Genomic DNA, 26,538 nt, shown 5'->3' with positions numbered 1-26,538 from the left:
GACAAAATGAACCCTTTCTTTTTTCTGGGTTTTGGACATTCTCATCTAGTCTACTCCTGGAATAGAGGTGTGCCTTTCAACTCAACAAATGAGACGTACTGCTACAGCACTGCCCGTGGCAGCACAGTGCTCCAAGGAGTAACTTTTGGTGGAATCCCAACTGTCCTGCTGCTTGATGTAACCTGCTTTTTTGTAAGCCCACTTTTTCTTTCTTGTTTTGAAAATCATTGTGGTGTTCCCAAAGGTTAGATTGTTCAGAATTATCTTTATTTATCAGGTAGGGATTTGTTTTTGAGAATATTTAGAATAAGAAATATCTTAAGGCCATCCTAGGAACATAAAAATGCTTTTCAATTATTGATAGAAGTTACCATACATGTGGGGTAAAAGTGTCACTGTGTGTTGGATGTGCAGCATTGCAGGGCCTGTATGTGGAGTCATGGTGGGCTTTGCAGTGGGATTAGTTGCTCAAAAAAAATGGGATTAGACTCCAAAACTGGAGCTGATCTAGAGGCCTTAGACTTCAATAAAACTTAAGTTTATTTCTGCATGTTTGATCTAACCAGTTTTTAGCCACCAGTAAAAGAGCTGTAGATCTGAAATTGGCCAGATAAGTGAGGTTTCTGATGGTAAAATGAGACTTCAGGGATCACATAGTTCTTGAGTTCCTGAAAGCTACTGTAGAGAAAATTAAAGCTACTTGTGTACGGTCTGAGCTGGTAAGAACATAGAGGATGTTCCTAAAAGTTGTGTAGGGGCATTCTCTACTGTTGATACAGTGTATGCAGCATGCTACCATAAATCCATTTTATGAGGATGTATGGTATTTACTGCAATGTAGAAGGCTTCTTGCTTTTTCAAGCAATTAATTCAGTTTTTGCAATTCATTTAGCAGTTCCTGCATTCCTATGTTCATAATGTGTTTACTGCAAATCCTTTTAGTAATTGTCAGTTGATGCGTTTATGATTATTCTTTCTAGGCTAGTTTCCTAAGAAAGTGAGTTTTGTGTTTTGCTTTCTCTTACCAGTTTTGTCTGGCAGTTCCTCCTAATAACCATAGAATATGTTAGCCAATCTCAGCCGAGGTTGTCATAGAGTCTGGAGAACTTTCCTGCTTGCATGAAGTTGAATGGCCAGATGAAGGAGGAAGTTCTAAATTAATATTCCCTGTTGGAAGGAAGGCTCTTAAAATGAATTAAACCTACTTATGAAATGTGGAAATTAGCAGTGTAATCTTGACATGTATCACATGTATCCTGATTGGCCAGTCAGTATTTGCATAGATCATTGTAAGTTACATCACTAGCGCCACTTTCTAGCCAAACAGGTATGGGATGAAGGAGGGGCTAAGAGGTGAGGGTGTATGCTACATATACATAGAAAACAGGTCTTGTTACTTCTTCATTGCTTCGAACAGAACAACTTGTTTCTTAAAAAAAAAAAAAGGCAAAAAAAAAAGGCATTTATGAAATGCATAGTGTTTAAGACTTTTTTTTCCAGTGTTCTTAGTCTCTTTCAAAAAGTGAAAATAGAAGGGGAGATAAATATATTGCAGAGATCAATTATGTTTCTGGACTTTACGAGCTGTAATAATAATATATTACTTTTACTGAGGATAAAAATTCTTATACTTGAGAAAATAGTTGAGCCCCATACAGCCTGTTGATATCAATGCTTAAAAAAATTTTAGAAATAAAATTGCAAGTCATCCATTGTAGTTCTGGTTATTAAGTAGTGAATAATAGTGAAAGTGTGTTTATAATTTTGACTTTCTCTGAAGTACTGCTTGCTACTTTTCCTGTCACAAGCCTTAATAGGCTTGCAGTTCAGATGTACTTTTGCATCCAGTTCTTGTGCTTTTTAAGCTGGCACAGGAAGGCAGGTGTTCTGCTGCTGTGGTCCCAAACAGGTTGGTTTGTAGCATCGGTAGCATTTCGTTTGATTATAATATGTCAGTTGGTTTAGGAGCTAGAACAGCATTTTTGGGGAGTTTCTGTGCATCTAAGAAGTACTATGGAAGTAGAAAAATAAACATTCAGATTTCTCTGTTTTTATTTTCTAGATTTTGATATTACTGTTTTCCATTATAAGAAAGAGATTCTGGGACTATGGTCGTGTTGCTCTGGTATCAGAAGTTGAAAGGTAAAAAAGATATGAAATCAGACTGATTTGTTGCAAGCAGTAAGGGAATGTAAAAGTAGGTAAATATTAGGGCTTAAATTAAGTTAATTTGTATCAGTTAAATAGGCTTGCAATAACATGCATGTATTTGTTAAAAACATCCTCTTTGTGTGAAATATGTCCCACTTGCAGGATTACTCTTTGCAGTTTCAGCAATAAAGTTGTGTTTGTCACTGTCACAAGTTTCATGCTACAGTTCTGGGTTAAGGTAGTGGAGGTAAGAATATAAGCTGCTTGTCTGCTGACATGTTGCTTACCTACAGGCTGATGTTTACAGTGTCTTTCTGCAAGAGAAGGATGTTTAAACATTTTGTTTATCTGGGCGCAACCCAGTGTCTTCCCAGAGCTTTCTATGCAGCCTGTGCTATAGTATTTTGGAAGGATTTAAAAGTAAAATCATTGCAAGTTTTTGAAATTTTTCAGTGCTTTGTAGTAATACTACAATTGAGCTTCTAACTTTTTATTATATATATTTTTTTAATATTGATGTCTTGGGATGTTTAAAAGGTAGTTGTCTATTTATTACATGGGTAATCTGTAACAGCAAGCCTCTTCTTGGTGTAACTAAGTTGAGGTAAACTTACAACTAAGCAACAGCAAAGGACTCAAAGTGTATTTTTAGGTGTAATCCATGCAAAATTTTGAAAAGTGGATGGTAAAAAAGGAAAAATAAAATAAAAAATTGGTAACTGAGGCAGCATAGCTCAGGCAGCAAGAATGAAGCTCTGGTATAGGCTTCCATGTGGGCTGTAGAAGTCTTCATGGGACAAACAGCTTCTTGAGCAGTCAGATGCTGAGAAGCCTATCTTTTTGTCCCTGTTGGATTGTGACCTGAGCCAGCTAGGTAAAAATTATGATTCATACACCTATAAATGCTCCCCAGTTTTACATCTATTGTCCTGTAATTGTCAGCACATGGCTGTTGCAACACTTCTTTTTAGCAACACAGTTAAAACAGGTACTTTTCTGTGATTAAGGGCTACAGAGTCTCTACATGTTTCTAAACTTGCTACAGGACTGAGTATGTGCGAGGAGGTGGTCCTGCAGGTGAGGGATTTCATTGTGAGGAGAAATTCTGGGTAGTGGCTGTAGGATGAAGGAAGAGAGATGGAGGGGAAGAGGGGTTATATTCTAATGTGGAATATCTGAACAGGAAGCTACCTTGCAACTCTGATACTCACTAGGCCTCCAAACCTGCATTGCAGTCTCTTATATGACTGTGGTTTAATACCCAAATATAACATTGTTCTCTTTCTAGCATAGTTAAGTGCTCTCGCTCAGAAGCTCACATATTCAACATGACACAGAGCATAAGTTTCTGCAATTGAGCATATGCTACAAGGTGAAAGGCACAGCTTTCATAAGTGAAAAAGTGGTTTTGTACTGCTTCCCTTACTTACATCAGAGTTGTTATAGTTGAAGTAATTCTGTGAAATTCCAGCATCTGTTATTAAAGATACTTAAAAACATTGTTTAATATATTTTAGTGAGTCAAGATACAACCGATTGTCAACATCTTCATCAATACCTGAAGATCTTGAATATGATAGGGTAAGTATTCTCAAGTTTTTATTTTTTCTTTTTAATGTAAACTATTAAATGGAATCTGTTTTTATTTGCCATTCCACCTGGCCCAATGAACCAGTAATTAAAACTGGAAGACCATCTTTATGCAAAAAATAGATATGCATTGTTTATTTTGTTTTTATAGAATAGAACATACATTTGGACATATATAAATTTAAGAAGCCCAAACAATAAACATGCAAGTAATTAAAAAAACCCTTAACTACCCTCTGAAAACAGACAGATAAAGTACCTTGTAAAAAATATGTAGAGTGAGGTATTTTTCTTTGTTTCTAAATTATTTCAGAGCAAAAAACTGCTAGCTTTTTTTAGCTAAGAGATTGATTTAAAATAAACGTTTATCTTGATTGTACAGATTGCAGACTATTTTCATATATCAGCTTTCTTTTTTATAGGGGTTTTGTTCTTGGATGACAGCTGCTTTTCGGATGCAGTAAGTATATTAAATAGAAATAGAGAGCTGTGTTTTGCTTTGCTCTTTTTTTTTTTTTTAATTAAAAAAGGGATTTGCATTCACAAATATATATCTTTTTTCCTTGAGTAGGTAGAATTTAATACAAACAGTGATACAAATGCCTCTGGTGGGGTTGAAAAAGAATACGGAAACAAGATCAGCTTATGGGGATACTACTTCAGGATACAGTCATCTTTCTTTTGGTGGCCCAGGGACTTCCTGGTTTTGGGACAGTGTGTGAATCTATGGCAGTTATGTGAATTCTGAGCTAATAACTAGGCCCTAGGCTTTTACCCGTCAAAGAGTACTGTGTGAGCATTCCCGTGTTTGAAGCTAGTAAGGCCCCAGGCAGGAAACAGGGTTTACCTGGAGGGATTTCTATGGAAAACTGGTGATTTAGTTGAAGCTGAAGCTGACTAATTAGGAAAAGCCCATCCCACTGTTTTCTAGAAACTAAGCGTTAGATGCAAGATGTTTGTTCTTTTTATCTTTTGGGGCTTAGTAAATAACGAGTTTTAAAACTCAATTTCTGCCTTGGGTACGTTGAAACAAAGTGCCAGGTGAGAGTCTGTCTTTCTACATTTTTGCTAGTTCAGTTTCTTCCTTTTCCAAGAAGTCATATTTGAATGATCTGTCCTGCTGACAATGGATATATATGAGAGTTCATTCCAATATCTTAATTTGATGTCATAAGAATAAGGTGATTCTGTTGTAATTTTCCTCATGGGGAGACTTTACAGAGATGAGCGAACACTGTCACAGTGTGATCTTGAAGTTTTAGAGTAAGGCTTAACAACTTCTGACTGTCGTAAAGCATGAGGTCACAGCAAGATGACTTTGTCCTCTTATGTTCAGAAAAAAGAACCTTGGGTATATGTTTGCTTTTTAGATTGCTTGTTTCCATCTTAAATTCCTTCATGTTAATTTTTGTATGTTGGTACTGCACAAGAGAAAAAAATATACTTTCGGATCTTAAATTTATGCATAAAAGAACAAAACTGTGTTGAAAGCAGGTAGGGACTGATAGAGGTGTCATTGGGTAGACTGAGGAATTAGTGCATATTCAAAAAACCACCCCCCAAAGCCCCAAGGATATTAAGTAGACTGACCATGTGCTTTTCTGTCTGTTTTGCAGCGATGATGAGATCCATGAGAGATGTGGTGAAGATGCCATACATTATCTTGCCTTCCAGCGTCACATCATCTGTTTGTTGATTGCTGTCAGCATTTTGTCTGTGTGTGTCATATTGCCTGTCAACCTATCTGGGGATCTACTTGGTAAAAATTTATTTTGCATTCTGAGAAGAATTTAGTTTTGTATCACCACGAAAGATTATATAATTCTTAGAATTTTGGTAAACTTTGTGAGGTTCCTCCTCTTCCCCTAGTCTGATGTGTGTGTCGTTTTGTGTGAAATTTATATAAGAGTAGAGAGTTCTTTAAACATCTGGCAAAGACTGTTGTCAGAAGCAAGATGGCAGACTACAGGCAGACACAGACAGCTAGACCTAGAAGTCTCAAGGCAGGATTAACTTGACCTATGCCCTCTTAACTGGTGTTTGTCTAGACACTCTTTATTATTTGTATCAGTGTTGATTGCCAATGGCAACTGTCTTCACAGCTGAGAAATCTTTTTCTAGTGTCTGGTCTGATCTCTTTTGCAGCAATTTAAGATCACTGGAAAGAATAAATTATTATTTTCCTCTTTGCAATATCCTTTTAGCTGCTTGAGGATTATTGTTCATCTGTGCATTTTCCTCTTTTTGATACACCAGACCAGCTAATTTCGTCATTAATGAGAATTTTTTTTCCATTTGGCTGATCATAAATTCATTTGTTTGTTTTGTTTTATTTTTAAATCTAGCTAGGCTGTCTCCTTTTGTTCCCTTCTGTCTCAGTTTGTGGCTCAAAGCCGGACAAATATTCTCATTAAGACTTTGAGCTGACTAGGCAAAAAATTATTTCATGTTTCTCACAGTCTAGTCCTCATCATGTCTGCCAGTATTACACCTACCTCTTTCCATTATTAACTCCCACTCAGAAATACACTAAATGTGCCCTCTAGTCTGCCATTCAGGTTGCTAGTGAGAATGTTGTGGGACAAAACTCTCTTAAACTCTGTTTAAGCATTCTTCCATATTTTATACTAAGCACTTATAGCCATTTTATACCTGGATTTGTATCAGGTATTTTTATCTGTCTTGTCAAGATCCTGTTTACGGAGTTATTCACCAAAATGATCAACAGTGAATGAGGATGCAAAAAAAGCAATTTGTTTGGTTTTCTCAGGAGCTCTCAGCTGCTCTGTTTCATTTTGCTTGTTCTTGTGCCATAACAAATGCTTCTTATTTTGTGTACTGGCCCTGCTGATCTTTGTTCCTGTAATTTATTCTATTCAATTTTCCTTAGTAGTGTGGCCTAGTTTTTGTCTTCAGCTTATTCCTACCTGTGTCTAAATATTTTTAACAGCATTGAAAGAAAGATATCAACATTTTAAAAAAACAGAATAAAAAGTGAGTTTCTGATAGTTTGCTTGTGAATGTTGCCTCTGTTGGTTATGCTACCTGTGTTTTGTTCTTCTTAGATAAAGATCCCTATAGTTTTGGAAGAACAACTATAGTGAACTTACAAATTGGGTAAGTGAATCTTGCAGAATACTTTTATGCTTATGTCTGTTTCCTGCCATAGTCTCTAAATGCATGAATTGATACTGCAGCATGGCTCGTGGGGTAGGAATTATTTATTCATGCTTTATCATCTGAAACTGGGATACATTCTGCTTCAGGCTATGCAGTTATGGTGCCGAAAAGAAATCTGGAGACTTAACTTCTACTTTCAGCTCTTCTCTCACCACATTTCTCTTTAGCTAATGACTGCACATCTAGTGATATTCTTTTCAGAAATTTCAACATTAAAATAAACCATACTTCAGAAGGAAAGCTGACAGCTTTACTAGAATGTGTAGCTTGGATGTTTTAAATTCTCTTACATCATATGTGTGTGTGTGTATATTTCTCCCATCCTAGATTATGATTAAAATTACTTCTGTGTTTTAAAAACTGTAAAATAGTTGAGTTACAAAGCTGTACAATTTTTCTGTTTTATTACTTGCTACTATGTCGAATAGAGTTTCTGGCAATGCAGTGTTTTTTAACCCATGTTATGAGTCCTACTAGCTAGTGGGGATTATCTCTTAATTGTTTTTTATTATTATTATTATTTTTAATATGTAAAATAGGCGTCTATATTTTACGTTCTGATTATTAATGCTCTTCAAAAACCTGAAGAACTATTCACTGAACAGAACTTCTGTAAGCTTTGAGGAAGAGGGTATCAGAGAAGCAGTATTAACTCCTTGTATTAGGCTGTTTCCATTTTGAATAAGGATGTGTTCAAGTAGAGTTCAGTTATGCATTCAGTACAGTAAGTAATGAGGACAACAAAAAACATTTTGGCATACAGCACGGACATCTGAATAAGAAGGCTCAAGGCAAATGCTGCCTAAAAATGTCTGTGTTGTAGAATATCTCTTTTCTTTGTAGGTCTGTTACCCATAGAATGTTACGATAAGCAAGTAACACTAATGACAGCCCAAGGCATCTGAATAGGCATGACTGACCTCCAGTAACTACCCTTTTTCTTGTTTTGTGTTCAATGAGAGGTTCTGATGTGCTTACCATTTTGATGGTTGCTTGTATCGGTTGGACAATTAGTTCTTTGTGTTTCTCATATTCATAATATTTTGTCTGACAGTAATAATCTTCTTTGGCTGCACACGGTTTTTGCTGTTGTTTACTTGATTCTCACTGTTGTCTTCATGAAACATCACATGAAGTATGTCACATATAAAGAAGAAAACACAGTAAGTTTCTGCATTGGGGTAAAAAAAAAACAGACAGCATGTTTTCAGGTGGATAATGCTAAAAAAAAAGTATATTTCTAAGATGCCTCTTGCTTTCTAGAATGTGAAATAAGTGTGAAGGAATTAACTGAAAGGAAAGCTCAGTGAATTGTGAAAATGGATGGAGAGAAGGGAGTTGGGGAGGGATTTTGTGAAATCCTATTGTAACTTATTACCAATATAAAAGGTCAACATGGTGCTGTATTGAATAGATGTAGCTCCCATCAAAAGCAAAAATTCCTACCTTTTTTCCCCATTTACAACACACCGACTTGTGCCGCATCACTGCCTTCCTCATATTCTTTTTTCTTTCTTGATGTGGTTTCTCAAAATTTGAATTGCGTTTTCTCTTGCAGGTTAAGTGCACGTTGTTTGTAACTGGTCTTCCAAAAAATGCAAAAGAAGAGACAATACAAGGCCATTTCAGGCAAGTTTGGTACTTGAGTAGTATCATTAGGAACTGGAGATTTAAAATTGTCCAAGCAGAAATGTTGACTTCAGTACTGTTTAAAGTTCATATTATAGTATATGTCTTGTAAAAACATATCTTATGCCATGGGCAGAATTGAGAAAAGACTGTTACAATACAGTTAGTTAGCTGATCTTAAAATTACAAATCTAAGAAAGTGGCTGTGTATCCCCACTTTCCATTCATGCTCCCACATGGCATTTACTTGGGAATAATGCTGCATCTCATAATAAAGGAACTTTTAGCAACTGCCTCTCTGTAAGTCATTCAAAAATAAGTGATTTAGATGTCAATTAGACATCAGTGGTGTTCTTTGAAACAAGTTTCTTCAGTGTACTCTCTGTTCTTATGTACTGTGTCCTTTTCAGTGCTGCCTACCCAACCTGCACAGTGCTGGAGGTCCAGCTGTGCTATGATGTAGCCAAGCTTATTTATCTCTTCAAAAAAAGGTACTTGTTTTTGTAATCTATCCAAATTTAGCTCATTTTGTGAATACTTTGCCAGTTCTTAATCAACATATACTAGTAGTATGAGGCTAGCACATACTAGAAATTAATTCTGCTCTTAAAGTACTGGCGTGGAGTTAGGTTTGATTCAGCTGTCTTTTAAGGTGAGTTGTGAGGTTCAGCCTGTTTCTTGTAGGTGTGATACATTTTGGGTTGCATAAGATAGATTTCACTTGTTGATTTTTTAATGTATGTATCTATTGAATGATTTTCAGGGAGTGCAAAGTAGAATACCAAGCTGTTGAATTAATAACTCTGGAACCCTGCTTCTTTGGCCAAAGGTGCTGGTTACAAAAAGGTGTTTCTTTCAAAACTGTACCATTGTTGTTTTTTTCCTGGAACTTCACTATGAGTGCAGACTGTGTAATGCTGTTAGAGACCTTAAAAAATTCTACTAAGTAGCCAAAACATTATATTTGAATATCTATGGTGACTGATTAGTTTGTTATCAGTTGTCGACATAACAATTCTTCTTAAGATTGATATTGATACTGTTTGTTTGGGTTTTTTTGCAAAATTTTCATCCATGTGTTTTTCCATGCAGAAAACAGGCAGAAAAAAGCCTGACTTATTATGAACACCTGCATCAGAAGTATGGCAAGCGGGTCCAAATCAACCCTAAGCCATGTGGTCAATTCTGTTGTTGTGAAATGAGAGGATGTGAAAGGGTAAGACATTGTGTTCATTTGTAGTCATGGCTAGCTAGATTGTTAGTAGAACAGAGAATACCTCCTGTGTGACATCTTGTTTAACTTCAGAAAATTCTTTACTAATTTATTGCAGATAACTCATCCTTCATGTTCTTGCACTTCACAGAAAATTCCTCAAAACTTTAAAAATTTAATTCTTAGTGTAAAAATTGAAGTACATGGAAAACTTCCTATTTATTTGTCTTTGCATTGCAATGATGAATTGTAATTTGTGGAAGTAGTATGAGGAAGAAAAGACTGGTTTTGTAAGCTGTATTTTAATCAAGATATCAGCCATCTGAAACTTGGATGTAACAGTCATCAATTTCCTGACAGGAGGATGCTGTAGATTATTACACCAAAGTTAGAAATGAACTGATGGAAGAATATTTAAAAGAGGAACAAGCTGTTCATAACAACCCACTGGGAATGGCATTTGTAACATTTCAAGAGAAGTCCATGGCAACCTAGTAAGTCTGCTGTCTTGTTTGTTCTCTTTTAACTACAGTAGTACAACTAATCTGTTTGTGTCGCTTGTTTGCTTATGTTGGTTCTTCTTCCTTTCTTCTCCTTCACCATCCCGTGGATTTGGTCTGTTTTGTTTTCTGGTAAGTTTTCCAGTAAGCATGCATTTAGTCTATGTGCTTTGAGCTAAGGAAATATCTAAAGGACTAAGTGGGCGTGAACGATTATTGGAATAAGGAGCCTTTCTATTCTGTGTGGGATCCAGTCTATCAGTGAAAGTTAATAGTAAGCCAGACTAATTTGCTTTTGAATGAGTTGCTAATTTCTCTGTTTTCTACTGTGCGAATTGTCCAATTACCTAAATATCACAGTGAGTGCAGATTACACTGCTGTTCAGTTATCAGCAAAGTGAAGTCAATGATGTAGACATTATGTATCTTTCTTACCTGTTGTTAGAAGTATGTGTAGGCCTAATATCAGAAATTATTCATCGCTTTTTACTCAGTCATTTGTAGAGAATCAATGCATGTAGCCTATTATTTTACATTGGTACCTCGTGAGATGAGCGTTTTTACTAACATCAAGTGGGTGAAGGGAAGCAGGATAATATTTGTATTACAAAAATAACACATTGTGCTTTTTAAATTCTTCATAACCTCTCTGATTTAAATTTTCTGCATTCCTTTGATCTTCAAGACATGTTAGAGAGCCAGTCTTTCAGGCTTTTTTTTCCCCCATGAAGTCCAGGGTATTGAATTCCTTGCAAGAATTTGAAATGCTGAAGAAAGTTTTGCTTGCTGTTCTCTGAGTAGTGAATATACGGTGAGATCTGCCTCCCTCCTATTGTTGTGATGTTGCACACCATCTTTATGGATGTGAAACTGCAAGAAGAAATAAGCACTGAAGTTCCTTCTCTAGCTACTGATTTGTCAAATAAAATTTTGATGGGATAGTCTCCTCTTGGGCATGTGTTCTGAGCTGCACTGCAGGCATCTCTGAGTTGAAGTATGTAGAACTTGAAAAGATTGTAGTTTGTGGGAGCTTGGAATTGATGCAGTGAACTCTATTCTCTGGAAAATTAGATTAGGTTTTATGTGAAGCTGATGCTGCTATGAATTTTTTTTAGACCCTTAAAATAGAATGGGAGAAACAGGAAGCCCAGGACTGAGGTTTGTGAAGTTGGGTGGTTGTAGAAGCTTGTTTAATGATGGTGCTCGGTAGTATGTCTGGTGCTAAAGCTTGCTTTGTTTGTATTCTTAAAAATAAACTGTCAAAATATAGCTAACTTTCTTAAACACTTGCTGCTGCATGATGCTGACAATTCAACCTCAGTACCTGAATTCTGGTAAGGTAAGATCAGGGTTTTGGGGGTTATTATTTTTTTTTTTTTTTATTGATTTGTGGTTGTGGTTCCCTGTTTTCTTTATTTTAAGAGCATACTGAGAAACAAATGTGTTCAGGAATGTATATATAAAATATATACTGTTACCATGCTAGTGTACTAGAGCTAGCTGGAGTGGAACTTCTTTTGCACAGTAACACACACACACAGTAGTATTGTCTCTGAATATATACTTATTATGTCTATTGTGATTTGAGAAATCTTTGGAAGCATTTATTCTGGACATGTTTAAATTTTATTTTATGGATGTGAAACTGCAAGAAGAAATAAGCACTGCAGTTCATTGAAGTACGTTGATTGCCAATCAACTCATAATACTAGAAGATAAAGTTAAGTGTTGAGATTATTTTAAGAGTAGGTGGAAGAGGGTAGTATTTTCAATTGCAGGAGTACTAGCATGGTAAACATTTTTCTGAGAATTGGTACTCAAGTCAAAATTTTTTTTTATACTAATGTAATGAAATGAGTGCAGACTAATCCTTTAGTCTGCTTTGATTTGAAAACAACTGTACTTATGTAAGGAGGTGTTTGGGGAACTGGTTGTCTTTATTTTTATTTTTTTTCCAGTGTTTTCAGGCTTTAATTTTTTAATCTATTCTTAAATACTAATCACTGCTGTTGTTCTGTGCTGCTGCACTAAGCAGTTCAAACCAAGACTGTTTTTTGTTCCTAAGTTTATCAGATCTCAAAGACCTGTAGTAGTGTTTATATTATGGTCATTACATGCATAATATGTTACATTCTTGTTGAATTATACTTTTGATGTCTGGTTATTAAAAGCAAAAAAGCCCTGTATCACTATTCACAGTCTTTCTCATGAGACATATAGCATTTTCAGGTGTAAAAATTTGGAAAAATACTCTTCCTTTTTTTCTTCCTTACAGTATCCTTAAGGATTTCAATGCCTGCAAATGTCAGAGTATTAAGTGTAAAGGAGAACCACAGCCATCATCCTACAGCAAGGAGTTGTGCGTATCAAACTGGGAGGTTACATATGCTCCTTATCCTGAGAATATTTGCTGGTAAGATGCCTGTCTTAGAGCCATTTATTTATGATAATGTAGGTTTAGAATGGGGACAGGCAAAGGGGGCTGAGTGCATTTTTCTTTAAGACTTTATGTAGCATTTGGGCATGGATGATCTGCATCTTTACTTCCATTACTGATGTTCTTCATTGACCTTGGGAAGGCCTCTCAGAGGCTGACTAGAATTTTGTCACCCTGAAATTCTGGTACCTGCAGTTACTGTTAAATTTTATATACACACATATGCATATATATAAATAAGGAAAAAAACCAGTTTATTAATGGCTGTGCCCCAGTGTTTCCATTTTTTGAGGTTAGTTTGTATCTGCTGTTGAGATCAGAGGAAAGCAGCTTTGTGTTAGTGCTGAGTATTATCCAAATATGTTTGGGTTTTGGGGTGCTTTATAGAGTTGCCACATGATCCGCTCTATGAACCATGGTCTGTCTGTCTTCTAACATTTATTGACCCACTAAATTCCTCAGAATTTACCCATTGCTTACAGGACAGAGTCAGAAAATAGATACTTTTTGAATTGAACTGTTTCTATACTTCTGTCATGCTTATAGGCTAAAAATGACTAAAAATTTTGCAATCACTTTGCAAATAATTTAGGGTTGGGTCAGTATAATCCCCTGTCCGTATAACAGTGAACTTCTTGTGACATTTCCATTGCCCAAACCAAAACTGCAGGTGAGGCACAAACATACAGAACTTAGTGTAGTGCACCTGTATGTAATTTTTTTAAAGTACACTTTTTTCCCCTCATGATTTTAGTAGAAAAATAATTTTAAGGTGATGATGCCATCTATTTCTAATAATTGAGAAGTTTTATCTAGAACTACCCTTCCACAGTTGGATCTTTAACCATAAAGCAAGCAGCCATGATTGTTAGCTGTGTCTTTTGCAGCTGTGTTATTTTGAGACTTGAATTAAAAATCTCTTGCAAAATGCTTGCCCAGTAGGGTCAGCTTAATCTGCCTTTTTCATTAAGGGTTTCTGGCATGCATGTCTGCTTCATTTCCTCTTCCTTTTTTCAAGCACTGTCATATGGATTTTAGGAAATGACGAGACTCAGTGGGTTGAAGCACTTGGAAAGCTTTTCTAAACATCTTTGAGACGGGAAGATAGCAGGGTTTTGTTGTTTGGGTTTTTTCCCCTGTTCTTTTTCTTTTCTCCCCTCCCCATTGAAGAAAAGGAGGCACAGGGATTTGCCAAGATTACTACCTAGGTTCACAAATGTTGTAATTTGGAATGTTCCTGAGCCTCTGTATCCCTGTTTTGTCTGTTCTAAATACTTGGCTTTGGCTGGGGTTCAGGTCATTGCAGTCCTTGTGGGAACCATTTCAAATAACCTGTTTAAAACCTATGATTGCTGTTTTAATATGGCAGGAAGGGATTCACAGGGGTTTTTTTTATTATTTTTTTCAAATCACAGTTTATTGGGAGATGCTGGCTCTAATAGCTATTCTCCTTGCAGAAGTTCTGTTTATCTTCTTCTATCTCTGTCTCTTCTTGTTCTAACTTTGCTTAGTACTTCCATATTATTAAACACTGGAATTGTTTTATCCCAGACCATAACTACATTAGACACGGTGTTAGGAAGGCTAAATATGTTCTTTAGCAAGTGCCGTTTATTTTATCATTCAAGAAAAGTTGCAGAGTTTTCTTTATTTCTAATAGCAACTGGAACGTGTGTGGTGCTTTTTTATATAGCTTCATATAGACTGTGAAAGCTCAGTTCAGAAAAAGCAGTTCCACCTGTTACTTGACAGATAGTATGTATTTTTTTAACAGCAAATGATTACTTCTTGCATTTATGTCCTTTTTATATATATTTTTTTTTTTTTTTCAGGAAAAATCTTTCCGTGCGTGGACTGAAATGGTGGTTTAGATGGGCTTGCATTAATTTGCTTCTTTTTATTGTGCTATTTTTTCTTACCACTCCTTCCATAATAATTTCAACCATGGACAAGTTCAATGTCACGAAACCTATTCACTACCTTAATGTGAGTATCATCTGATGTTTGGAGGCAGCTGTTTATCAGGTGTAGGTAAACTGACAGGTGTATAGTAAGACAATGAAACAATGTTTATAAGCTAAATTCTGTTGAAATTCTCAGGATTGTTTTAAATTAACTACTGATTAAAAAGCATACCAGAATCAGGTCTTTATTCCTCTTTTGTGCCGTGATAGTATGCTGAAGAAATTTAATCTGAAGCTTTATATTATTATAAAGGTCTTATTTATTTGTAGTAAAAATTTTGTATTCTAAGTTTACATAATTTTAGAGTCTGTAATTGAAAAACCCTTGGCCAGAAATGAAATTACAAATCCAACTTGTATTTTGATTTTAGGATGGGAAGTGAGGAATTAGGATTTTAAGCTCTGGAGTAAAATGCCATGGTTTTACTTTGCTTATTGGATTCAGAACAGGATGGCATATATATCTGCTCCTAGTTTGAATGCATCTAAAGTCTCATGCAAACTGTTTATTACAAATGTTTCCCAAGCTGCAGTGTGAACTACATAAATGCTACTTCTGAACCTTCACTCTCATGGAATTAAATTCTAAATCCTATTCATGTTTATTTGTCATGCTCACCAGTGTTGAGCATTCAGTCATTTTAAGACTGTATCTGAATATAATTTCCACGCTCCAACCTGCTACAATTTACAAAAAGCAAAATATTGCAGCTTCTGTTCTACCACAGCTACATTACAATGTTTCTAATGCTTTTTTTTTTTTTTCTCCCACTAGAATCCCATCGTCAGTCAGTTTTTCCCGACACTCTTGCTCTGGTCCTTTTCAGCTTTGCTGCCAACAATTGTCTATTACTCAACCTTGCTGGAGTCCCACTGGACAAAGTAAGCAAGATTTTCCCCTGTTTTGGCCTTATCAGCTGAATAAAATGAATTGAGAAAGTGCTTATCTTTCATGGAGCTTATAAATCTGCAGACCTCTCATAGCAGGGATTATCATGTGTCATCCCTTTCTAATGTTATAAGCAAGACACAGCAAGTGTAATCTGAATGCATGGTTTGCTTGTGCTCCCACCCCTCTCTCCTCCTGCCTCTTGGTGTATAATCAGAAAAAAAAAAAAATGTATAGGCAGACTCGGGGCAATCCTGAGCATACAGAGTGCCTCTAATCCCATAACTAGTTTGTTCTCTGGGAAGATGTGAGGTGGGGGCCTGGATCCCCTCCAAGCTGAGAACATCACACGACCCCAGAATCCCACTTCAATAAAGGTGCTCCAACTACTGGCATGTTACTTACAAAAAAGGCATCCAGTTTTGTTGTTGTTGTTTTGTGGGGAAAAAAAAAAATAGTCTCTGTGTAACTCTTTGGACACATCTCAGTTGCTGTTTGATATTGTTAGTGGTGGTCTGAGAAGACCTATGGGACCAAGGCCCAGCAGATGTGTTGATGCAAGGTTTCGGGTACAACCAGTGCGCTGCAGAGCAGCACGTCACTGTGCTTAACATCTAACTTGGAGAACTTGGCACAGCTTGGTTTGGCATACCTGATTTCACTCCCAGTTTGCCTATAGTCAGTTAAGAGATACTGCACACCGAATCCTGGCTTCAGTCAGTCTTTTTCCTTAATGCATGTAGCTGTTTTTTGTTTGTTCTTGTATTTTAAGGTAATTTTTTTTTTCTTTTCTTGTGCCAGTCCCTTATAAAAAATCATGTCCAGAATATACTGTTTATTCAAGTTGTATGCTTTTCATAAACTTTTTTTGTAATTGTACTAGGCATATGAACTTTGAGCTCTTCTCAATCAGTTTAAATAGTTTTCTAAAGTCCTTGCTGATCACAGATCAGATTTCAAGCCTTGGTATAGTTACACTGATATGTCCCACCAGTGCCCAAGGGTTGTGTGATCCTGTAATAAAACCTCTGTGGTTTTAATGCCCTATCAGATGCCACCTTTAACAGTCTGAATTGTTTATAGCACTCAGTTTTCTGGCAACAGTGTGTCATAAGATAGATGTTCCTGCTACTGTAGTAGGAGTATAGCATTAGTAGTGTCATGTTGTTCCCGAAGACTTGACACTTGGCAAGGACAGCTGAGTCGCTTGTTTAAGTGTCTGGCTTCTTGGCAGTGTTGCCTTTTTACAAACTGCATGATCCCTTTTGGCCTAACACTTAAAGAGCTGTTTGTTTACAAGCTGTTGTAAAACAGTATCATTGGATGCAAGACCAGGTGTGGTTTGTTGCACATCCTCCTGGTGCGCTGGTGGTGCGGACCCGTAGTGATGCTAATCCAGACTCTGGAAAACAGTTCAGAAGTGTTTTCTTTGCCCAAGAAGACACTTAGAGCCTGTGTGATCCTCATTAGTGACTATTTCAAAGATGTTTGTTGTGTATCTTGTAGCAATGTGATGTGGTAGGGGAAGCTGGAAGTCTGATGGATGCTGACATTCTCTGGGCAAAAGCCTTAATGTGTGGAAGTCTTTCATATGAGTTTCTTACTCAGTGACTTTTTATGTTGGTAGATCTGCAGAGAACAGAATAATGATGCATAAAGTCTACATATTTTTGATCTTCATGGTATTGATTCTGCCCTCCCTTGGTCTGACCAGGTAAACAATTGTAGTCTAACCACGTGATGTATTGCATGAGAGGACTTTTTTCTGGTTGCTAGTTTAAGTATAGTTGGTGTATCCCCACTACCTCCAGTGTATATGATTATATTGTAATTGTGCTGTATATTTCAATTATATAATATTTCAGTGCTCATCTCTCATCTGAGAACCTCATAGCCCTTAAAGTTTCCAAAGTCTGTTTTTTCTTTTAGCAACAGAATTTAAGATCTTCTGAGGTCAATGACTGATTGAAAGCTGCCCATACTCAGCATCATACCTGAGAACTGTCTTCTTCAGTTATAGTTATCCTTTTCTTTCTCTGCTTTCTTTTCACCTTTACACTATTTGACCATTTCCCTTGCTGACTGGGTCATGTGTATCCTGTCTGTATACTGCTGAAAATGTGTTTGTGTTTTATTTAATTCTGCATCTTTTTTCCTACTTCTGACTATCAGTGATGAAGCTAAAGTAGTGTTCACAGTATCATAGAATGGTTTGGGTTGGAATGGAAGGGACCTTGAAGATCATCTAGTTCCAATCCCCCTGCCTTGGGCAGGGACACCCCCCACTCGCTGGTGGTGCGGACCCGTAGTGATGCTAATCCAGACTCTGGAAAACAGTTCAGAAGTGTTTTCTTTGCCCAAGAAGACACTTAGAGCCTGTGTGATCCTCATTAGTGACTATTTCAAAGATGTTTGTTGTGTATCTTGTAGCAATGTGATGTGGTAGGGGAAGCTGGAAGTCTGATGGATGCTGACATTCTCTGGGCAAAAGCCTTAATGTGTGGAAGTCTTTCATATGAGTTTCTTACTCAGTGACTTTTTATGTTGGTAGATCTGCAGAGAACAGAATAATGATGCATAAAGTCTACATATTTTTGATCTTCATGGTATTGATTCTGCCCTCCCTTGGTCTGACCAGGTAAACAATTGTAGTCTAACCACGTGATGTATTGCATGAGAGGACTTTTTTCTGGTTGCTAGTTTAAGTATAGTTGGTGTATCCCCACTACCTCCAGTGTATATGATTATATTGTAATTGTGCTGTATATTTCAATTATATAATATTTCAGTGCTCATCTCTCATCTGAGAACCTCATAGCCCTTAAAGTTTCCAAAGTCTGTTTTTTCTTTTAGCAACAGAATTTAAGATCTTCTGAGGTCAATGACTGATTGAAAGCTGCCCATACTCAGCATCATACCTGAGAACTGTCTTCTTCAGTTATAGTTATCCTTTTCTTTCTCTGCTTTCTTTTCACCTTTACACTATTTGACCATTTCCCTTGCTGACTGGGTCATGTGTATCCTGTCTGTATACTGCTGAAAATGTGTTTGTGTTTTATTTAATTCTGCATCTTTTTTCCTACTTCTGACTATCAGTGATGAAGCTAAAGTAGTGTTCACAGTATCATAGAATGGTTTGGGTTGGAATGGAAGGGACCTTGAAGATCATCTAGTTCCAATCCCCCTGCCTTGGGCAGGGACACCCCCCACTAGACCAGGTTGCTCAGAGCCCTATCCAACTTGGCCTTGAACATTTCCAAGGGCGGGCATCCACAGTTTCCCTGGGCAACCTGTTCCAGTGTCACCACCCTCCCAGTGAAGAATTTCTTTCTAATGTCTAAGTTAAATCTGCCCTCATCCTATCACTACCCGCCCTTGTAAAAAGTATCTCTCCAGTTATTCTGTGTGTGGGCCCACTTTAGGCACTGGAAGGTGTTCAGATTATTTGATTAAATTCTCTCTGTCCAGATCCAAACTAGTTAGAGATGCAATTTTAAACAGTACTAAACTGTTGGAGACTGAATTACGTTAACCATCTCTCTTTCAGCCTTGATTTTTTTTTCCGTTGGCTGTTTGACAGAGAATCCTCTGATTCTGCAGTCAGGCTGGAGTAAGTATTAGCAGCTCTTTGCTGTTGACTAACCTTGTTAGCGTTAAAATTTGCTCAGGCATAGTACTCTGTGGGCTGATATTGAGCTGAATAAGGGGGGAAAATGCAAATGATTTTACTATCAAGAAATCTATACTTTTCTCCTGCTAGCTAATGTGTGCAAACATTCAATAAAGAGTTATTTTCCCCAAACCTTACAAATATTGCAGAAGACAAGGAAGGTCAGTATTATATACTGCAGGTGAGAACCAGAAAATATACTTAGGATTGATTGTTGCATATCATGGACAGGGGATCTTCCCAAAGATTACTGTGAGACCAAATAGCGGCAGCAGTTCTCTTTCTGAGATCTGTTGACTTTTGAGTTTAAGAAACATGAATTTTTTTAAACCAGCATTGCAGATTTGCAGATACTGGTTACTATAAGCTCTTGTGGCTGGAGGGAAAGCATAGAATGCAATTATTAGGACATAGTTATGTCTCCAAATGCTGTTTCAAAATCAGTAACAAGAAGACAATTAGGAGTTACTACGCTAGGAGAGACAATTGCTCTGTAGCAGTCTTATGTCAGGTTGCTGTTGCAGACATCCAAGGATGCTCTCATCTGCTATCAGCCACCCATCAGACTGCTGTATCTTTTTGTGAACAGTGGAATACCTTATCTGAACTGCAACACAACCAGGCTCTTAGAGTACAGTACACTTGCTGCATTTATAGCCACATAGTACTCTTTTTCAACAACATTAAAAGTCTTCTAGCCACTCATGGTGTCCAGTGTTTATCCTTATGGTAAGAAATTACCAAAGGCAATAGGATGCATTGTATATATGCTGTATTTGCTTGTTTGCTTTCCAGTCAGTGTCTGATGTATTTTCTTGCAGATGTGTTTTTTTGCCTGACCAGGGAGCTTTCTTTGTGAATTATGTGATTGCCTCTGCTTTCATTGGCAATGGGATGGAGCTGCTTCGCCTGCCTGGCCTCATCCTTTATACTATACGCATGATAATGGCAAAGTCCACAGCAGAAAGGAAAAATATTAAACAGGTATAAGAGCCCTTCTTAGCAAGAGGTGATGAAATGATTGGTCTTTATCAGAAACAGTGGGAGGTCCCCATCCTTCATTCCATTAACTATCATCTCCTGTCTCTTTTTTTTTTTTTTGGTGCCTTTTTTTTTTTTCTCTCATCCATGACAAGTTCATATTCCCTTAATCTGCAGCACAGATAATGGGAAGGTATTTATTCAAGTCAGAGACAGACAAAATTCAAAATCCAGGTTCTGAACTTCAGGCATTGTTCTCTTCATAGCTCCAAGTCAGAGTTTTATTATTTTGATTTTTATAGGATAATTCTGATTTTTTCTTATAATCTAAACTTCAGGTTTTTTTAATTCCATTTTAAATTGTGGACTTTCACTTCCAGAGGATGTGTGTTGTCTTGCAGCTTGAAATTCCAGGTGTTACAATGGGAACTTAAGCCTGTATGTAGCTGTCCCTGTTCTTTTTTTTTTTTTTTTTTTTTCCCGTTTTTATGGCTGGGTGGGCTAAATTTTTAAAAGCTTCTTAACTGTTGCATATTACTCCTTGCTCTGGTTGAAATTATTTATATTTCTTTCATCATCACAAAATGAAAAAGAGGGAATACTGACCACACCTTGGATATCTTGAGCTTTCCCTACTGGGCAAGTCAGTACTAGGAAAATTGCAGATTCAGTGGAATCTTGCAGTGAGATAAGGGTTTTGAGTTTAGCACAATTATTTTCTGCCTTATGATTTTAAGTAGTTGCCTCTTGTTCGTGAAAAGAGATTCCCTGAGAAATTACTTTAAGGCTATGAAAGAAGCAGTGTATTTTCTGTAAGTACTGATGCTTAGGACAGATAATACTTCATATCTCCAATTACATTATTAGGGAAATAACTGACCTCTTGAAGGAAGAGAATAAAATAAGGTGAATTGTTGCTTTAGTGAATCTATTCTTAGCTCCTGACACACTGATAGATGACACGAGAGTTTGTGGTTTTTGATTTTGGTGTTGTTTTTTTTCCCTAGCAACAAGCATTTGAATATGAATTTGGAGCAATGTATGCCTGGATGTTATGCGTATTCACTGTCATCATGGCCTATAGCATTACATGTCCCATCATTGTCCCATTTGGTAGGTTTTCTGATGAGTTGTGGGCACTGTGTGAGCAAGATGGGGACATATGGGAGGTTTGGAAGGCCCAGTTCTGCCTTCTTGTTCCAGTTGGGATGCTTCTAATACTTCGGGCTTGGGTCCAGCTTTCTTGCCCTACTTGTGGAAAAGCAGAGCAGAAGGTGGTTAATTACTTGGCTCTTTTACTGCCTTTAGAAGTATATTTGAAAGTATCTTTAATATCTATTAGATGCTTATTTTATTTCTCAACTTTGAGTGTATTAGCTTTGGTGGTTGTTTTTAATAGTAAAGTGTAGGAGCTTGGGTAGGTTTGGGGATGAAGAGATTATTTTTATCTCTGGGTTCTTGAGGTCAGGCTTGACTTGAGACATTCTGATCCCCAAATCCTGTAGGTAGATGAGAAAGAACTTTTGTCCTAAAGTTTGACTGAAGTATGTAAAATGAAGCACAAAAATAAGTGTGTTGATCCAGTAGCAAGAGACTGGAAAGCTATCTATCCTTTTCACTACTGCAGCTCTTCTGCACTGCAAACCATTTATCTCAAATTCCATATCCTGAATGAGTAAAAGAGCTGTAGTCCTCACTGAGCTATGGACAGCTGTGGGCTCTGTGGTTCTAACCCCAGGGTTGTGACCTAACAATGTGCTGACCACTTTGTTGGGACATGACCTTGGTGAACACCATAGCTGCCTTTTGACAGAAAAGGAAATGCTCCGTACTGTGGTGGATTTACTGGCTTGGAAAACCAGTTAACTCAGAGTTCAGGACGTGTAGGTGCAGAACAGCTGCCCTGTGGTGTAAATGGAGCTGCAGTACTGACCCTGAGAAGGTCTCCAGGTTTCTGAGTCACAGACCTCCTTTTTTTAGGATGTTTCTCTTTGTTCAGTTGGTTTATCTCTGTCCTGTGAACAAAACTTTACATTTCTGCCTTAAGTTGCCTGTATATGTGACTTTTGACTACTTTCCTCTTCCTGTACGAGCCATTAAATCCTGTATGGGTGTGCAAGAAACTTAGTGATCTGTTTAGAACCCATGGGCAGTTGTCCATTTTCAGTGACTGTGACATGATCTACATCTTACTTTATTGCATCTTTTGTTCACAGAGATTCTGGACTGTAAGAATTACGTAGAAATAATAATTTCAGCAGCTACAGATATTTCCACTCTGGAAACCTGTTTATCAGAGCATAAGTGGTACTGAATCATTTTATATAGTTAGTATTTTCCTTTTCTAATCCAGCATTTTAGAGAGCTAGGTACAATATAATTAGCTAAAGTAGATGCTATTCAGGTTTCAGTCAATAACCTTATTATTTTGGAGAATGTGGCCAATTTTTTGGTAACAATGTACTTGGTATTTGTTTACATTTCATTTTGTGTGCAGTTGTATTTATCTGAATGAGCCTACTGCATACCAGAGCTGTTGCAATTCCTAGCTGTTGCAGCAGTAGCTGGCTTTTTTTTTTTTTTTTTGAGAGAAGAAATAGCTGATTTGAAATCCAGTCATGAAACTATTGAAGGATGAGGGAGTGACCCTGAGCTACTGTTTGACCTTTCTTCCTTACCAATACAGTGGTGGGGCAGTTACCAAGACTTCCCTATTGGCTTGGCCTTATGTGCCAGCACTAGGAAGGGAGCTCTGGCTCTCTCTGGGAGCACCAGTGGTGCCACAGAGAAGTGTGTGGAGATGGGGAGGGATGGGGGCACCCCAGGGATCTTGGGCTTTGGGGGGAGACAGTCTTAGGAGCAGGCTGCTGTCATGCAGCTGTACCCCCTTTGTATTTGGCCTATATCCACCATTGGTATGTTAGACTTTGAGCGACTTGGTTAGTGTAGATCATCTCACAGAGTTGCTGCTTTTTATCAAGTGTTTAGCTGTCCTTTTTTCCCTTCCAGGGTTAATATACATACTCCTTAAGCACATGGTTGACCGTTATAACCTTTACTATGCGTATCTCCCTGCCAAGCTGGAGAAGAAGATGCACTTTGCAGCTGTGAATCAAGCCCTTGCAGCTCCAATTCTCTGCCTTTTCTGGCTCTATTTTTTCTCATTTTTGCGGCTAGGTAAGTATTACTTTTTCCCACCTAGAAGTTGCTCCTGCCTCTCTTGCCAGCTTACCTAAATTACATGTGCAGCCTCATAGGCTTTGTGGGTTTTTCTTTTTGCTTCCATAAATTGTAAGCCATGGTGGTTACCTGTGGCAACAACCTGCTACAACGTTTGCAGCTTACACAAGTTTGCATAGGATCAGATGGAGGTGGCTTATAGGTTAACTTAAAACTGTTAGCATGGAGCTTTATGTCTTCATTTTACAGGAGATCATATGTTCCCTAAATCTGTAAACATTGAATTGGCCAGTTGGACTGCAGAATGACAGACAGTAAAAACCATTAAATAAAAAAAATAATCTATATTTAGATGCTCTTTCTATAGTAAGATGGTCTCTGCATTTCTGTAGTCTGTGAAAGCGTTTAATTTGCCTGGGTGAATAGGCTACTGCCTTTGTTGTACATCTATAATTTAAAAAAAACCTGTTAAAACGTTTGCTAATGCTACAAAGACTTGTGTTCTGTATCATTTGTCAAACTTTACATGGAAGACTGCAGTGAGATGGTGATGCTTCTCCCCATATTGAAATTTAAAAGCTCAGGTTTTGTGTGTAATTTATTTAAAAAATAGGGATGTTCTGTATCTTGCAAATACTTGGCATTGTTAGTATTGGCTGTGGTGTACTAACAAAAGGTAGGCAGTAACTTATGGCTTTGTGTCTGTGCAATAGGAGGAAGCATTTGGCATGGAACAAGGATGCCAGCCAGTGATACTGGAAAGAATTAAGTTTCCCTTCTTGGGAAGGAGGCCCTTGGTATCTAACTGTATTTTGTCCTCCTCTCTGATTTCACATCACTGCTAACAAATGCCCATGTTTACACTGTGTTTTTCTAGCATACTAGTAGTAAAAAAAGATACTGCTGGCAGACTCTGATCTGACTTTAGAGAGAGCTCCCTGTGGATGCACTTTGAACAATTGTTTCAAGCTGATTTTGGGTTTGAGCAGATGTCGCTGCGTTACCTATATGTTTGTTTGAGAGCTTGTCATTGCAACCAGAAAAACAACAAATCTTTCTGTGTCTGAAGAACTCACCTTTCAGCCTTGTTCATGTTTACTCATTTTCTTATCTTGTTCCTTTTCCTTTGGTTCTTCCCAATTCTTTGTGTATTTTGTCATGGTGTCCTACACAGACAAGGCTGCTGAAATTGAAGGCTGAGTAGAACCAGATTACTTTGTATGGGTACCAGCAACTTGCCTTTTTTTTTTTTTTTTTCTTCCTGTATTTTGACACTATCACACTATTGACTGCTTTCCAACTTGTAATAATCAGTTGTATGCTGCAGTGCTACAGGCTTCTAATTCTATTTTTTGGGCTTTTTCCTTGAAAGATGGTGGGTTCATCTAATCCATAAAGGCAATTTTTGTTATTTTTTTCCTTTGGGTTGTTTGCAAGCTGTCTAGTTTGGTGCCATCATCATATTTAACAAATGAACTCTGTTAAGTTTCACAGATCATTAATGAAAGTATTTTAGAAGTGGGTCCAGAATAGAGCACTGAGGGAGGATGAGAAGAACTGCTCTGAGTCTTGTTTTTCATTCAAGTATTGCAACCACCTTTTTTGGTGTTCATGGAAGCTGAGAGAACAGCTGGCTCACCAGCTCTTACCAGTCAACAAGATTTGTGTGTAACAAGGTTCTCCTGTTTATGGCTTACAGTAGCATGCTCAGTCCTCTAAGGAAGACAAAAACACCAGAAACCAAAACCCAATCATGAGGTTTCTGAAAATGGGGAAGATAAAGGTTTGACTGTTGGTTGTTTTGTTTTTCTCCCTGCTACATATTTTTATATTATATTTTCTGAATATTTTTCTAGGCTTTAAAGCACCTACAACCATGTTTACCTTCCTAGTTGTCAACATCACAATTGTTATTTGCTTGGCTTATACTTGTTTTGGCTGTTTCAAGTACCTGAGCCCACTGAATTATAAGGTAAGTAATGGATACCTGACACCTTTTGGCACCTACCGGTGTTCTTGCTGTACCACCAGCTATTCACGTTGGGTTGTTTCTGCCTTCTTGCTGGCCACGTCTGTCCACAAAGGCTCGTTCTGGTAAGATGGCAGATGAGGGCTGGTAGTGGAGACTGACAGACTTTCCACAGTGGCAAGCAGCCTGTGTTGACAGGAACCGCATTTGCGAAGAAAGGGCAATATGGAAGAAGTATGCAAGAAGACTGGAGGAGAGAGTACCAGCACTGCATGGAGATTTGTCTGTGCAAGTTTTTGGGCACTTATGATCTCTGTATGTTGTTTTGACTTACCAATTTGATATTGTCTCTTTTCCTTTCTCCACACGTGACTGGTTACAGATTGAAGACCTGCAAGGTGAAAGAGGAAATGACACAGATGCACCAACCATCCCAGCATCTTCTGTAAGAAGTTAGGAGTTACTAATATTCTCTTAAGTTTCATAGAAAAAAATTCTCACCATGCTTACCAAAGAGCTTATGTAGGACATATTAGTCTGAGTGGACTATGGGACTTTGCAAATGTTCTGCAGTTGGGCTCCTTGACTGTTCCCAGGTGGTGTTCCAGAGGTACCTTCAGCTGATGTTTTGGGAGTAGTTGAGACATGCTACTTCCCGCAGCCCTGTATGCAGTGTTCTGGGCCTTATACCAGACAGATCCTCACATCTGGACGGCTGTCAGTTACCACTGCTTTGGGACTTCAAAAGTTGCGACATGTGCAGAAGGTCTTACCTGCCATGTCATTAAAAAGAAAGATGTAGGACTGAGGTACTGTTAGAGGTCTTTGTGCCACAGTCTGCAAGGACAGCTGAGCGTTGCACCAGGAAGCCTCTGTTAGGAAAGGCTGTAGGTGTTATGGTGAAGAATGGGAAATGGATGAAAAGAAGAGCAGCAAGGGGGAAAAAATTACCCTAGGAGAATTATCCTAGCATATACTTTAAGAGACTAGTAAAATCCTTAACACTTGTGTTTTCAGATGTATGTGCCCCGAGTTTTGCATCCTCATTCTACAGAAAGGACAATGCTCACCCCCAAGGAGCAGCAATCATATGGCACCATGGACAACAGTAGTGCACAGGCGGAAGTCATAAGCTATTCTGCTGGACCTGCAATTATTGAGCAGGCATCAAGAGGCTCGCTTTGA

The 26,538-nt window shown here is 37.7% G+C and overlaps 1 protein-coding gene across 1 annotated transcript; it reads left to right on the top strand.

The window, feature by feature from the left end:
- TMEM63A (transmembrane protein 63A) lies at positions 1-26,538 on the top strand. The gene is made up of 22 exons (XM_009994777.1): positions 1-192; positions 2,063-2,142; positions 3,669-3,732; positions 4,164-4,201; positions 5,358-5,500; positions 6,807-6,858; positions 7,976-8,084; positions 8,480-8,550; positions 8,961-9,041; positions 9,643-9,766; positions 10,124-10,257; positions 12,539-12,676; positions 14,533-14,686; positions 15,440-15,546; positions 17,181-17,267; positions 19,101-19,163; positions 20,045-20,207; positions 21,212-21,317; positions 23,214-23,381; positions 25,241-25,356; positions 25,736-25,798; positions 26,371-26,538. Exons 1-22 carry the CDS (start codon positions 7-9, stop codon positions 26,536-26,538), a joined length of 2,415 nt encoding a protein of 804 aa, XP_009993079.1. The 5' UTR covers positions 1-6.

The sequence above is a fragment of the Chaetura pelagica genome, unplaced genomic scaffold, assembly GCF_000747805.2.
Source record: "Chaetura pelagica isolate M959 unplaced genomic scaffold, ChaPel_1.0 scaffold2, whole genome shotgun sequence".
Taxonomy (NCBI): domain Eukaryota; kingdom Metazoa; phylum Chordata; class Aves; order Apodiformes; family Apodidae; genus Chaetura; species Chaetura pelagica.
This window is presented reverse-complemented; position numbering and strand designations above follow the sequence as displayed.

Bases quoted from the DNA above. Each gene is read 5' to 3' on its own strand.
- TMEM63A (XM_009994777.1), top strand. From the start codon at position 7: ATGAACCCTTTCTTTTTTCTGGGTTTTGGACATTCTCATCTAGTCTAC. The intron at 193-2,062 runs GTAAGCCCACTT...TTTATTTTCTAG, and splicing joins TTGATGTAACCTGCTTTTTT to ATTTTGATATTACTGTTTTC. The intron at 25,799-26,370 runs GTAAGAAGTTAG...TTGTGTTTTCAG, and splicing joins CAACCATCCCAGCATCTTCT to ATGTATGTGCCCCGAGTTTT.